Here is a 15,096-nt window from a genome sequence, read left to right as displayed (position 1 = left end):
ATCAAAAAGTAGTTAGAATACATTACCTAAAATGTGTAATTCACCAGATTATTTTACTAACTACAATTTCCATTATGTAATTCGTAATCAGTAATGGACTACTTTTTATAAGTAATCTTTTACAAAAAAACATTTGAAAATGCTTTGTAAGCTGTGTATGTCATATGTCTGCATTGATTTTATGTATTTTTTGTTTTTATTTTCTCTTTTATCTGTCTTTGTACAGCACTTTGGTTCCACTCGTGGTGTTAAAAGTGCTTTATAAATACAGTAGAGTTGAATCTACCCGGCATTGACTATTCATTTTATGATGTTGAGGATAAAAATCAGTATGTCCCATAGCAGGTATTTACCACGGCTGCAAATCAGAAATTATATTCAGTATTTCATATTAGTGATTACCATTCTTGTACAGGCAATCATGTATATTGTAATATTGTATTTCAGCAGAAAAACATACCCATTATCAGACATGACAATAATGTTATGATTCAGTAATGCAATCTTGGCGGAAGACCAAGCGTGTGTATTATTAATAGTCTGATCTCCTAAGCAAATGCAAAGTTAACTATGCATTATCAGAGCAATCAGAAAATGAACAGATGATTAAAAGCGACTTCTACATCACCTCAAGCTTTCAAAGCAAAACAAGTGCAATTTACTTGCAAACTCATCTAGCTAATTTCACTTCTATTAAAAACCCCACTTAATCAATGTAGTGTGAAATATATTATTCATAAAACCAACATGCCAATTATGCTTAATGAAAAATGCACCATAAAGACCATTAGCTAAATTAAGCTGGTTCTGAAAACCTGTTGTGAATGCTCACTCCTCACACACAAATAACTAATCAAGCGTTTCAGTTGCCCTTTTAGTGAGTATCATTTGTGAGCCGTCGTAAGATATGTAGTCTCCGTAATTTTGATTATGTACGGCATCACTGCACGAACTTTGCCTTACCTGACAATGTCAGAATAGTGTCCGTCAACATGACTGATCCGGTATGCGTCATTACCCCAGGTCGGGATGGGGGCTTAATGGCACGTAACGATGGGATAATTGTTTTCTGCTCATTAGCCCTACATTTCCTCGGCTCAGTGGGCAAGTCAACTTGCGGACACTTGGTACTCTGGTTTCACGAAGAGCGCAGGATGAGTACACCAGAATATCCATCAATGTTATACTACTGAAGTGGAGACCTTTATTTTATAACTGGTAGGGGTGACAACATATAACTAGGCATGTTTATTTTTATTTGCCATGTACTTAAATTGTAAAACCTGAATTTTTTTATGAGAACTGAGAAAAGAAGCCAGAATACAAGCATATGTAATCAAAACAGTGCACTGATCTGTTAATTCTATTACTACACCTGCTAATTTAGCGGGTGAATTAAGAACATTTACCAGCCACAAATTATTATTATTATTGTTTTTTACACAAAATTATAAATTTCACATCATTTCACAAGAAACAGAATTGCTGCCATCTTACGTCTCAGGAATTGACTTGATTTGATTTTCTTTTACGTTGTCATGCATTTGTTTTTCTTAGCAGACACTTTAAGGTACAGGTAATTCTATACAATTATTTCTATGTCCAAATATTTGTTTCTTCAGTGAGTGTAATGAGCAGGATAATGTACAGTCAGTCGGTCATTCTCTGCGGACAACTTTGATTTACCAAATGACATTTTCATTACCACCTGTGTTTTATGGTGGTTGTCAGTATATTAAAAATGTTAAGACCGATTATAGTACTTTGGTATATTGACATTATATCAGTATGTAATGTGTGTGTGTGTGTATATATATATATACACATGCGCATGTATATATGTATGAAGAGTTCAGATGCAAATGCCTCTAAGTGCCGTCTGAATTTTCTTCTAAAATTAGCATTTTTATCAGGCTCCTATATTTAGGTTCAGTTATTTCACTTTAATGGCATAGAAAAGGACCTATACATTGCCATTAAAGTAAAACATCTGAACTCATATATATATATATATATATATATATATATATATACAGAGTTCTGGCATGTAACTCTAGATGGCACAGTCTGATAGGTCTAGCTCAATCTGACATGACGACATCATTGTCACATGGCATCTGACTGGTTCTCTCCTGTATCGGTAGCCAATGAGCTTACTGCTCAATATTCACATATATGATTAGTGCTTGCGTAGCAGTTGCAGCTTGCTTCAGAAACAAGAATTTTGGTCCACTCATCTATGCAGAATTAGTTCAGTACGTAAAGATTTTATTGTATGTTTTATTGTACAATTCTGGAAACTACAGCTGCTGTTTTTTTTCCCCATAAATTCTGCTGATTTTATTTCACAGCGTATGTGATTAAGGCCATCCAGAGAGTGTGCTGAATTTTGTGCCTGTGTAGTCTAAATTGTTTCTTTCCTCACATTTAATGTTTGCAGAGTGCTTTTACTCAGACTTTTTAATGCACAGAGGCGGCATAATGTATATTTTCACAGTAATCACTATCCCTGGAAATTATGTATCACTCACTTGAAAACAAATTGTTGATTATCATGCACAGCTGACAGAAAAAGATGCAAGCTGATTGTCACAAAAAAGTTTAAGTATGATGCAGTGCAAGAAGAAAGGTAGACCTTAGAGTACACTTGCTTACATACAGTACAGCACCAGCTGACAACTCTCCATCCTCAAAAGGCAAGATGGCAAATTGGGATATTCACAGGTCTGTTCTGTGTGGTTATATTGCATCTGTTAGAGATTATAGGTGTTATGCTTATATCCCTAGACTTGTTAAAATCACAGAAAGAGAGCTGAGTTTATAGAAAACAAAAAATAGAACAGTGTTTATTAGATTTTGAATGCATTCATGGTGCAATATGATTCATATATGATTCTTGGTTCTCTTGATCTTGATCTTGGGCTATAAGACCTGGACTGACCTTTTTACTAACAGAGTAGTCATAAATGTGGTCTCATAATTTTTCACTGCAGCGTTAACAGTGCCCAATATAATGAAGTGCAGTAACGTGCATGAGCAGCAACATTCTCTTTTAAACAATATATACAGTGTGTGTGTGTGTGTGTGTGTGTGTGTATATATAAATAGTCAAATGCTTAAATGTAAAAGTTGTAATAATATATAATATAAAAAATTATAATATATTGGCTGCATAAATGGTAAATATACAAATTAAACAGATTCATTAAACATTATTTACCCATTACATACCCTATTTGTTTTGAATTATTTTTATTGATTGTTTTGGATTTTGGAAAAACATCAATAGATCAATAAATAACTAGATATATAGATAAATAAATAGTAGCAAACATATATATATATATATATATATATATATATATATATATATAGCCTTGCAAAATTTTGTTTAGAAATTGTCAAATAATAAGAAGCTTTTATAGAAATAAGACTATAAAACCAGGCCGTAAATACTGTATAGCTGAGAAACAAGCTGAGCAGTACAGGGAGGAAGTGATGTGAGAAATGCAATGAAACGCCTTACGAAAGAAAAACCTTGTGTTCCTTACACAGCTGTCTAAAACGAAATAAAATCTCACAAAAGTAAATACCCTATAGACTTCACACAGCATGACCTCAGTACATCACACATCTGAGGGAGAGAAGTAATAGCTTTTGAGTCACTTTCACAAGTATCTTTGTGTTATATTCTGACCTCCAGGTAACCAGTCAGGATTTGAAATTCGATTTGTATTGTTCAGGTTATGCAAGGCAGCACTGAATTACAAAGTTTTATACTTTTGTCTGTCAAGTTGTGTGAGGTATTGCAGAACTGCGCAGAGGGGGAGACTGGGGCAAGTTGTCGCACTTTTTACTCCAGTGACTTTTCTCACGGTAGGATTTTTGTATGTCAAGTTTTGTTTTGTTTTTATTTTTTTTGTGTATACACCTTACACCTTACATACCTTAGTTTTGAATTAATTATTAAATTAATGTTTAGCTTATGTGTAAACCACCTATACCAACATGTTTATTATTACTTTATTGGCATCAATGCTTCAATTAAGAACATTCATGGAGTCTTTCAATTCCACAAAAGGTTCTTTATAGTTCTTTAGATTATTAATATGTCCTTCACATAAAAAAAAAAAAAATACTTTTTTAAGAACTGTTCACCAAAACGTTCTTTGGAGAACCTGAAAAATGGTTCTTCTATGGCATTGCTGTGAAAACCCCTTCTTTGAACCTTTTATTTTTTTTAGAGGGTAAGTGAACATCTGACAGTTTTCCATCTGAAAGCTTCTGATGGTGTCATTACTATCTGTTTCGTGCTTGTTTGGCCTTGGCCTCCTCATTTTCTATCTTCTCGTAGATTCATTTGATGATCTCCAGTAGCAACCCACCTCAGCTGTAGCAGTGACTCAGTCTCTGTTCAGTTCTCCAGGGCTTCAGGTTGAAGATGGCCATAGCCAGTCAAAGCAGAGGAGGATTCAGATTCTCCTCCGCCGACTCGACAGACACAAAACATGCTAAATGCGGACTATGACTAAACAGCGTTTGGGGAAATAAACTGCTGGGTTTTGAATATGTGGGATGAGTAATAACCAAACTTTTCCACCGCTACGTGGTGACCCTTGAGATTGTGTAGGGCATATTGAGTTTCACGTGTTACCGTTGCGGGAACACAGGAAGCTGTAATTGAGGGCATATTGAAGGTGTTCAGTGGATCACACTGTGCAATATAATGAGGTTGAATCATGGACGTTTCAAAGGGCTTTATTTGTACAACTGCCATGACTAATCCAAGGCATTATTGTTGAGATATAAAACGATTTATAGCAGTTACATTTTTATTTTATCACAGACAGCAAAAATGTCTCTCACCACAGGTTTATTTCCGTTTTAAAAAAAATTTTTGTCTTCATGGGACTTTCTTCTGTCCTCCAATTGGTTTTAAATAGAGCAAAGAAAGTCTTCTGTGGTCTGGCCTTGTCCTTCTGGTCTTTTTTATTTGTCCCTAGTCTTTTCTGCCTGTTTCTTTGTTGAATATTCTCCAGTTCTGTCAGTCAACTGCATTTCACTGAGGACATTTATGTTCTGTTATCTCGGGCACCAGGTTAACTGCCGCTAATGTGACATTGGCAATGGCATAACACATATGCAAATGATGCCACGCTGACCTGTTGTGCCTCAGACAGTGTTGTGTTGGTGCATGTGATCCCTGTGATTTTCAAACTGTCGCCTTCTTAAAGATATAATTCACAATATCTGTCATTGCTGACTCACCATGTTGTTCCAGACCTGTATGAAATCACTGTTTTCATGGCTTTTTCCCCATGAAGTTGATCTGGTTTAACAGTTCACTTTATGTAAAGATGATCAGTGAAAAAAAATAAAAATTGGTCTGTCTGACAACATTTTCATATTATGCTTTTATGCTTCTAATTCATTGTAATTGTATGCAAAATATAACCCTGTGTCGGATTAAGAATTTCCTCTTTTGTGATCCTCATAAGAACTTCAGTTTTACATGTTTGGAATGATATGAGGGGTGAATATGAATTTTCATTTTTGAGTGAACTATTATTTTAATACTCAGACTGTCCGCCGAGTTTATAGAGAAGTGATGACCTGTCAGCGACGGATATATCAGCTATTAATTCACCACTCCTGGGAATGACGCAACAAGGCACTATCAACCGTGCCCTAAAACCCAATGCCAACCTATTTAGCAATGCCAGGAGGGCTTCTCAAATGAAAAGTACTGGAGGGGAGAAAAAAAAAAAGAAGTTTTTACATTTTAACCATCATTGTAATACACTTCCAGGCAGGAGAAGCTATGGTCTCTCCAAAAATCTCAGCCAGGAATATTAAGTCCATGCATGCAGAACTGTAGAGGAGTGAGTCATTGCTCATGTTCAGCCTTGAAACAGACTGATCACGTTAAAAAAAGTCCAAAGTCAAGCTTTATAGTTGAACTGCTCAGCCACGTTCGCCTATTCTCTGGCGTGTAATTAGAACGTGCACTGTGGACCTTTGCCTTTTTTGTTCACACAGCACGACTGCTGCTGCCTCTATTGTTACAGGTGCTTTTCCGCTCGACTGGTCTCGTTTCTCTCTCGTGGACTGAGAACGACAGTGACATGCCCCCACCTATAACGAATGCACTAGAGATGTTTCTGCCTGACGCCTCTCTCCTCTTTTCTATCCTCGCTTTTTAAATCAATATTTGAGTGGGAGGTGGGCCCCACGTTCACCACCACATATCTCTGGGGAGCAGGAGGCACTCTGGCTGGTGGTCTTGGTTTTGGTTTTAAAGGAAGGGATCAGACGGAGCAGGGCACAGACACTAAATCAATGGTCTTATCCAAACCCCTTGGTCCGCATGAGGAGAAAACGGAATTACTATCAGGAGATTAAATTTGTTCACGAGCTTCTGACCCGTTGGCCCCTTTTTCCCTTCTATCTTCCATCCAGCTCAGAACTGCAAATAGCCAAGCTCAAGTTTTCGACATCTTTAATTCTCTTAATTTTTGCCTTCTTTCCAGCCTTTTTCAGGCCATGTTTCCTCTTTTTTCACCCTGATTCCAGAGATGGATTATGACATTGACGTACCCAGGGCATGGATGTCTCAGGGGCCCTTCACAAAGAAAGCATTCTAGCATTAAAAACGGCTAGACGGAGGAATAGAAGTGAACCAAAGGTGCCTTTATGGGTGCATGAAATCCCATACAGCATTTATCCTAACCCTAGATTGCTTTGATGGGTCAATGGTTTAAAATAGACATTGATTCAATGTGCGACATGTCAAATGTTTTTAACTTGCCAAAGCACCTAAACTTGACATTTCTGTTATGTGGCATAAAACAGTACATATTTTAAACATAAGGTACAAAACTAGCAGGGATGGGCAAATTTCGCAATGAAAGATTTGCCTTCCTTTCGATTCATGAATGTGAATTTGAATCAAATTGCCTGTAAAATTTGATTTTGGATTACAATGACAGGAAGAGGAATTGTTTGTCAATTCAAAGAAATTCAAGGTAATGCATTCTGGGAAGTCTGTTGGTCTAGCCTATATACCTTAAAACTTCAAAGCTTTTTAAACTATAAAACTTTTTGTCAAGCCACCATTCGAAATTTGAATAACTTTGCTCATCTAGTTATGAATTAGTTTGAATTTCGTTTCATGTCAAGTCTACTTCCATTCAAATTTTAACAGCAGTTCTGCATCCTGTTTGCTATGCCAATTCAAATTCAGTTCAAAGTCTTGGAATTGGTTCTCAATTAAAATATGAATTTCTCACAGTCGTGAAGTCTAGTAAATATGAACCGTTTCTGTAACCCTTCAGGGCCCCATGTTGGTCTGGGGCCTTGGGCAAATGCTAGACAGCCCTGTGGATTGGTTCTGTCCTTCACATAGTCTTCTGCTTCCCTTTCTTCTCCTTTATTTGTGCAGTCATAAACATTGCTCCCTATAAGCCCAATTTATGCAATCTTGATTTCATCTGCTCTATTAATACAATCAGTACAGCAAACCTCTAATTGTACTGTGCTACCTTTCCTCCATTTGATTTGCTGTCTCTGTACACAACAATGTCTAATCCTTTGCTTCTCCTCCGGGGCGGCAGATTGACTCCTGCCTGGAGCCTAAAGCCTTCCTGACATCATGTGAGCTCTGCAGCCATGACACACAGTCACTCACTGCACAATGTTGTTCCTCTGTCGCAGTCATTAATATTGATTTACTTAATTGGTTGAGCCTAATCCATCCAATAGGGCTGTAAACCTAGCCCAGCTTGGAGAGCATTGCACTCTGGAGATAGTTGGTGAATCGTTTTGAATCATCTTCTGTGGTTTGTAAAGCATGATTACCTGTCTTTTCACCCCTCTCGCTCTTCTCCCTCTGTTTCAGACATTCCATACAGCAGCAAACCAATAAAGCCATAACAAGCACAAGCCAACTTGTTAAACAACTCACTGACATCATCAGCGGGTCTTCACGGGTAAAATAAATCTTTTCTAAATCTCTCATTTTTCTTTTGTTTCTGGAACAATCGCCCTTATATAAGTATAGTCAGTGATGTTGGTTTATCATGAAGCATTCCACTGGCATTTGTACTCGCAAAAATAAAATGTCACCGTAAAGTTATGGTGCGTTTTATAGAACCACATTTTACGTAAAATACATACGAATTATCATGAGATCACGTTGTGATGTTTAACTGAACCAGCGTTCATTTTAAAATCATGCTCTTTTGTTTCCTCGCAGCAAGACAGGCTCCGTCTGACGAGACTCAAAACAGAGCTATCGGACTCTGTGCAGCGATATGGAGACCTGCAGAAGGTACACATGAAACACTGGCTTTCCTTTATTTGTCCACAAAATAACACATGTGGTTAGGACAGTAAGAGTTTCTGCAGCAGCTGTCAATCTTGAAAATTTGGGGAGAAATTGTACCATTTTTTAAATTTTTTTTTCATTATGTGAGAAATATATAATGAGGTATGAGACAAATTGATATGTGCCAAATGTAACTATATAATTTATAGACTTAAATCATAATATCAAATTTAATACAAGTTACTCACATTGTCACAATTGTGACATTTGAAAATATTTTGTATTAATTTCTGAAATGAGAGCACACATCAAGCTATTAAAATAATGTAAATTAATATTACTGAATATTTTTCTCTTTTACCTGTAAAGAAAAAGTAAATGTGTTGTAGAATTTTCACTCAAAATATGCTAGTAAATTTCACAAACAATTACAAAGAAACGGCAAGTAACCCACTGAAAAACTTTGAAAAATATTTTTTTTACAGTATACATAAAAATAAAGCAAAAGACTAATTTGGATCTATATTAAGTTGTTTTTATTTTTTGATGTATTTATTTGTTTTTCTTTATAATATGGTTTCTAACTAGTTGTTTCTCACAAAGTGAAGCAATTGCACATTTTTCCCAGGCAGAGAAATAACTCTATTGAGCATGTGCTGAACAAGTGTCAACACTGTGTTTGTGTTCGAAGAAATTTAGTTTTAAAATAGTCTCCAGCCTCCTCTACTGTATCTGTGCAGCCCATTCATTCAGTAATAATGTAAACCAGTGAAAAAATAATCCACTGAACTTCTTAGCTCAGCTGCTGTCACATGTCTGGGTGTATTTGCATATTAATGTAATTTTTTTCTCCTCTCTGACAGAAAATTGCAGATCGTTCGAGGGCCTTGCTTCCTCCTGCACAAAAGGACAGGAAACAGGTGAGTGGGCTTCAATATCTAGTCCAGAGAGAGTCCACTTCTTCCTCTTTGTTCTTTCATGAGCTCTTCGACATCTCTGTGACAGTAAGATAAAGAGTGTGACTGTGTGTGTGTGATTGCGTGTGGATGAGGAGCTCTTTGATTGCCCCTCTTTTCTTACCACTTCATTTTCTAGCAGGTCAGATATTGACAGTCAGAACTTCATGACACTTACAAACCTCAGTCCTCTTATGAAGTTTGTTTGGAACCACTAGGCTTGTGGTACCGAATGTACAGCCCTGGCAGTCAGAAGGTGGTCAAAGATCAGGGCTGGAAGGAATATAGATCCACAAGATCAGATACATGAAAGTGATAGGAAATTCGGGATGTTCAGCCATAAAATAAAATTTAAAAAAACATAAGTTTATATTAATTAACCCTAACCGTAACCTTAACCATAACTCTTTCTCCACCATTGACAAGATTTTCCATGATTTATGGAATAATTTATTTCCTAATAATAGATGAAGCAACCCGAGCGGCGTGACAGTGGCTGCGGATGCCATATGCTCCAGAAGCCTCTGAAATTGTTTCAGTGGAACCGCCGTCTTGCCTTGGAAGGACCCCAGGCCGTTCAGCATCGACTGCGCACGCTCTACTGAGAGACGCGCTGAGAAGTGTTCCCGCACTGAGAACATGACTCATCCATGAGCGCTGCTTCAGCGTGCTGTAAGCCAAGGCACGAGACACAGTGATCATGACCATCAGATAAAGCCAGGAAGCGACCACATCCAGAAACGCACGAGTGGGAAGCCATCTTTAAAAAGACGCCGGTCGCTCGTGGAGCTCTTTTAGGAGGAAAAAACACTCTTTCAGAGAGAGCGCTGAAGCGCCCAGGGGAGGTCGCGGCGGGACCCCAGAATGACAACACGCACGCCAACTGTCATTGGCTTGTTTAGTTAACACTCGAAGGTGATTGGTCTATCGAAGCGATATCCCAATTCGTCAGTCACGACTGACGTAACGTGACTGACTGAAAGGGAACAAGATGTCTTGAGAATGACCACAGATTACAGTCCTAGTGATGTTCATGCTCATTGGAGGAGTTTCATTTGATGAAATGCACTGAAACTGACATCTCCATCACCACACATTTATTTTTTTCAGATTCCATCAAACTTCAATTTTCAGTTCATCTGAGTTGGCTCAAGGATGTACTGATGATTGAAAGTGTTGACTGAATGATAGGAATTGTGTTCAATATTACCTGCAGCACATCAGCAGCTCAGATTGGCTCAGCTGTATGTAACTATAGCACATACACGCTTCTGTCTTACAGTCTGAGGTCTGTTAAAATCCTCTCTTATTCTATTCCCATCCTTCCTGTCACTCTCTAGAGATGCTGCTTTTATGTGAGATTCTGTCACCTGCGGCAATGTCTCTGATCTTCTGTCTCCTTCTACAATCCCCCCTGGAAACACCCGACCAGAGCAATCAAACATGATGTGTAGTTCCAATATGAACGCCAAGAACACATCCAAAACAAACAACATGCTGAGTTGTTAGTCAAGAGTAAGACGTTATTAAGGAGTTGTTTGATCGCCAGGTTCTGCCGGAGTCTTTTTTTTCGCTTGAGTTAAGAAGAGAACAGGGTTTGTTGTCAGCGCTGCTAATCTATAATATGATTCATGAACGTGACTCACTATTATGAACAGAAAATCACAGTGGTATAGGCTTTCATTAAAGTACTCTTGATAATACATATGTTTAAATGGATTTCTCAACATCAAGTGTAATTTTTTTATAGGTAGGCTCACTTCCCATTGTGTTGAATAAAAAGAATAACAATGCGATGAATGTTATGGGAGCTGTTTCTATAAATAAGTAATTAATAATTATGAATTTACTTGTTATATTGTTATTATATTTCTTTCTTTAATTTCTTTTCATTTCCTTTTTTTGTAGTTATTTTATCTAGCAATTTTAACTCTTTATATCTTAAACTTTATGTCATGGTTCCATAGCTTGTTGAGTACTAATACAAAACAGGCTACAGACAAAATAAATGTATGTGTTAAAGGAATTATTTTGCATCAATTTGTTCAGAGTTATTCATTTAAGTTTGGGTGCAAACTCTTGCTGTTTCCATTTCCACACTTTCATTGCATCCCACAATATGGGTCAACATACAAAAATAATAGAAAAGTGTTTAATGCTAATTGTGCTAATTTAAATCTGAATGTGTTAATGTGAGAGTTCCCACTTCTACAGCAGCAAACCATACGCTAACAATTAGAGAAGAAAAGTAATTGTCTTTCTCACTTGTTTAACCTTTTGCTCTTCTGACAAAAGAAAAAAAAATTTTAGAAATATCTTGAGACCTATCATTTCAAGAGAAGAGAAACAAGATGGGTTCAGGATGCTCTGTTTTTGGATTGACTGGTGGAAAAAATGGCTCCACTGATGTAAATAACTTGCTCTTTGCTATAATTAAACCATTGCTCAGCGTCAAACACTCAAAGACCGCTGACTTCTATTTGAACAACCTGCAAAAATGTATTAAAATTACTGCGATATGTGTGAAAGTCTTCAAATCAGAGGTACATTACATAATAGAACTTATCCTCCAGAGAATTTAGATTACTGAGACATAAACGTCTTAAACTGGGAATATCCTGTCTTGAATGAGTCATGCTGATCCTATGACTTAATGTGATGTGGATCCGTTGACTTTATAGGAGACCACCCTCTCTCTCATAGGGAATCACGTATGAATTTTGAGGGAATTTAAAGCAAATTTTATTGTACTGTATATATTCTAAATTTGAAATAAGGTTTAAATAAGCCCAATTACATTTTTGAAGGAATATAATGGTAATGGGCTTATTTTTGAATGAGGTAAAGTTCATTAAAATTCAGTTATATTTAGAATATAATCTATTTTAGACTTAATTTCAGGGCAAATTATGTATCCGAGATACGAATGCAGATTAAAGGATAATTTATGTTGTACATCTTGTCAGTAGACGAGAAAAAACTCCATCTACAAGCCACTCTAATGTATTAGATTCTTGACCTAATACAATGATATCCTCAGTGAGTGGGACTACATCAACCGAGCAAAGAAGATGATGTTCTCAGATTGGCATTGTGCTGGACCGAGATGTATTGGATGTGTTAATTCTGAGAGGGAAGAATACAGTGAGTCATCCAACACATTACAAAAAATAATCGCACGCCTCGGGCCTTTATCGATGTCATGCATATGCAAGTTGAGAAATTAGCAGATCAATGTGGCTCTCTCTAAGTGACCAACTCCCACCTCTTCAACCTTCAGGCTGACAGAGAGTTCAACCTAAATGACTAACAAAGGCGGCAGGCGCTTCCTTTGTGATTCTTTTGCTGCAGTATGAGGTGGCGAGTCATTATCATTGTATTATATTCTCCACAGCCGTGAAATGTCAGTGCTTTGCTATTATATAAGATGCCTACAAATGGATCTCAAGGAAAGTTGTGTCACTTCTAATATGTGACCCTGGACGACAAAACCAGTCTTAAGTCGCTGGGGTATATTTGTAGCAATAGCCAAAAAAACATTGTATGGGTCAAAATGATCGATTTTTCTTTTATGACAAAAATCATTAGGATATTAAGTAAAGATCATGTTCCATGAAGATATTTTGTAAATTTCTTACCATAAATATATAAAAACGTAATTTTTGTTTAGTAATATGCATTGCTAAGAACTTAATTTGGACAACTTTCAAGGCGATTTTCTCAGTATTTAGATTTTTTTTGCACCCTCAGATTCCAGATTTTCAAATAGTTGTATCTCGGCCAAATATTGTCCTATCATAACACACCATACATCAATGGAAATCTTATTTATTCAGCTTTCAGAAGATATATAAATCTAAATTTAAAAAAAAATTGACCCTTATGACTGTTTTTGTGGTTCAGGGTCACATATAGAAGTTTCACCAAAGTCAGGTCCACGTCTGTAAAAATCCGCAATGCTCTGATCCTCTGACAGTCTGAGAAGAGGCGGATTTGGGGTCAGTGAGTATTCAGGGCATGAGTATAGAGTCATCCTTTGATTAAATACTACTATGGTACACTTTAAAATTAATGTTAGAATAACTGCAAGAAATCATTTTTAATGAAGTAGCTGTCCAGAGATAAACTTAAAAGGTCGACTGACCTTAAGGCCCCGATATACTTCAAGCGGAACCGAAGAACATGTAATTTTGAATGAAATCAGGACAAAATTACGTTTGTTTGAAACAGCTTGCCAAAGCAAACTTTCCAGAAAAGTTGGCTCCGGCTGGTAAACATCTTCCAACTACCATTGGTTCGTGGCAATTACGTTATAGTGCTCAGGGGCTCTGCCTTCTTTAACGTGGAAATTTGAGTGTAAATTTGCTCTGTTTAGTCTGTGGAGGTCAGACATCTGCGAATGAAAACATGAACACACTGGAGAGCTGCTTTATTGTAGAAATTGTAGTAGAAGTTGGAATTCTAATTGAAAGTGAGTGTGTGTCTGTGTGTGTGTGTGTGTATGTGTGTGTGTATATATATATATATATATATGTGTCAAACGATTAATCGTGATTAATCACATCCAAAATACGTGTACTGTGTATATTTATTATGTATATATAAAATTTTATTAATCATTTGACAGCACTATAAGCATATTTGGTGTGCTGTCTTGAAGGAGGGCTCCGAGCTCAGAATATAGCCCGAACCCAGAGAACTCCCCCCACTTCTAGTATGGGATGAGAATAGTTTAAGAGTGAGGCGTTGGGGTGGAGGAGGGATGCCGGAAATCTGTCGTGGGACAGAGGTGAGTTGGCTGTGTGTATATATATATATATATATATATATATATATATATATATATACACATATCATGCGCTAAAACAATGAGCTCATCTAGTGCTGAATCTGAGAATTGTATGTACTCTTAAATATTTTAAGAAATGGTATCTCTCTTTGTGTGTGTGTGTTTGTGTTTGTGTGTGGATAGAGCCTACAGACTCCATTCAGTGAACTGGTTGAAGAGGGGCCGTTGTTCGGAGCGGGGGAGGGCATTGAGGGTGATGGACAAGCAATCCTGTCAGAGATCAGTGAAGAAGACGTGGAGATCCTGAGGCAGAGAGAAGAAGCACTGCTGCAGATTGAGGTGGGAGCTCAATAACCACACCCACTGAAGACCTAATTGCATTAATAAGCCACGCCCAACCCGTCTCATCTTCTTGTTATTACAGAGCATTTATTTCCTCATTTGGATAAATTTTAATGCACATAACTGTTCAAAAGTTTGGGGTTGGTAAGTTTTTTTTTTAATTGTTTTTGAAAGTTTATTATGCTCACCAAGGCTTCTTTTTTCATAAAAAATACTGTAAATCTGTAATGTTGTGAAATATTATTACAATTTAAAAGCACTGTATTCTATTTTTAATGTTTTAAAATGTCATTTATTCCTTTGATGGCAAATCTGAATTTTCATCAGCCATTACTCCAGTATTCAGTGTCATATGAGCCTTAATATGACACTATATATAATAGCTACGAAAGCGTTATAATAGGGATGTATATAATAACAATTGAGGAAGGATCAGTAGATTTTTTTCAGAGCCCCGGAAAATTGTTGATTTTTGTCATCTGTCCATATAATCTTCAGTGACCTGCATCCTTTTATTCCAGATTTTTTACGCGCATGAAAAGAACAAACAAAGAACAGCGTTGCATCACTTACATTTCCATACAAACAGAACCCTCACTTCTGCATTCTTTCTGTACTAGCAATTATCTTTAGCAACTGTCTTTTTACCAAAGCTTTCAGAGCAATTTTCCTGAGACTCAATA

General features: G+C 36.9%; 1 protein-coding gene across 3 annotated transcripts in view; it reads left to right on the top strand.

Moving 5' to 3' along the window:
- Nucleotides 1-15,096, top strand: part of tsnare1 (T-SNARE Domain Containing 1) — a 139,884-nt gene that overhangs the window by 46,618 nt on the left and 78,170 nt on the right. For all 3 annotated transcript variants that reach the window (XM_016475270.1, XM_016475269.1, XM_016475271.1), the window contains exons 5-8: nucleotides 7,898-7,988; nucleotides 8,255-8,329; nucleotides 9,190-9,246; nucleotides 14,255-14,410. In XM_016475270.1, coding sequence (XP_016330756.1) covers nucleotides 7,898-7,988; nucleotides 8,255-8,329; nucleotides 9,190-9,246; nucleotides 14,255-14,410 — 379 coding nt within the window. The remainder of the gene's footprint in view (nucleotides 1-7,897; nucleotides 7,989-8,254; nucleotides 8,330-9,189; nucleotides 9,247-14,254; nucleotides 14,411-15,096) is intronic.

The sequence above is a fragment of the Sinocyclocheilus anshuiensis genome, unplaced genomic scaffold (assembly GCF_001515605.1).
Source record: "Sinocyclocheilus anshuiensis isolate Anshui unplaced genomic scaffold, SAMN03320099.WGS_v1.1 scaffold2170, whole genome shotgun sequence".
In the NCBI taxonomy this organism is placed as follows: Eukaryota; Metazoa; Chordata; class Actinopteri; order Cypriniformes; family Cyprinidae; genus Sinocyclocheilus; species Sinocyclocheilus anshuiensis.
Note: the sequence above shows the minus strand (reverse complement) of the source record. Positions and strands in the feature narration are given on the sequence as shown.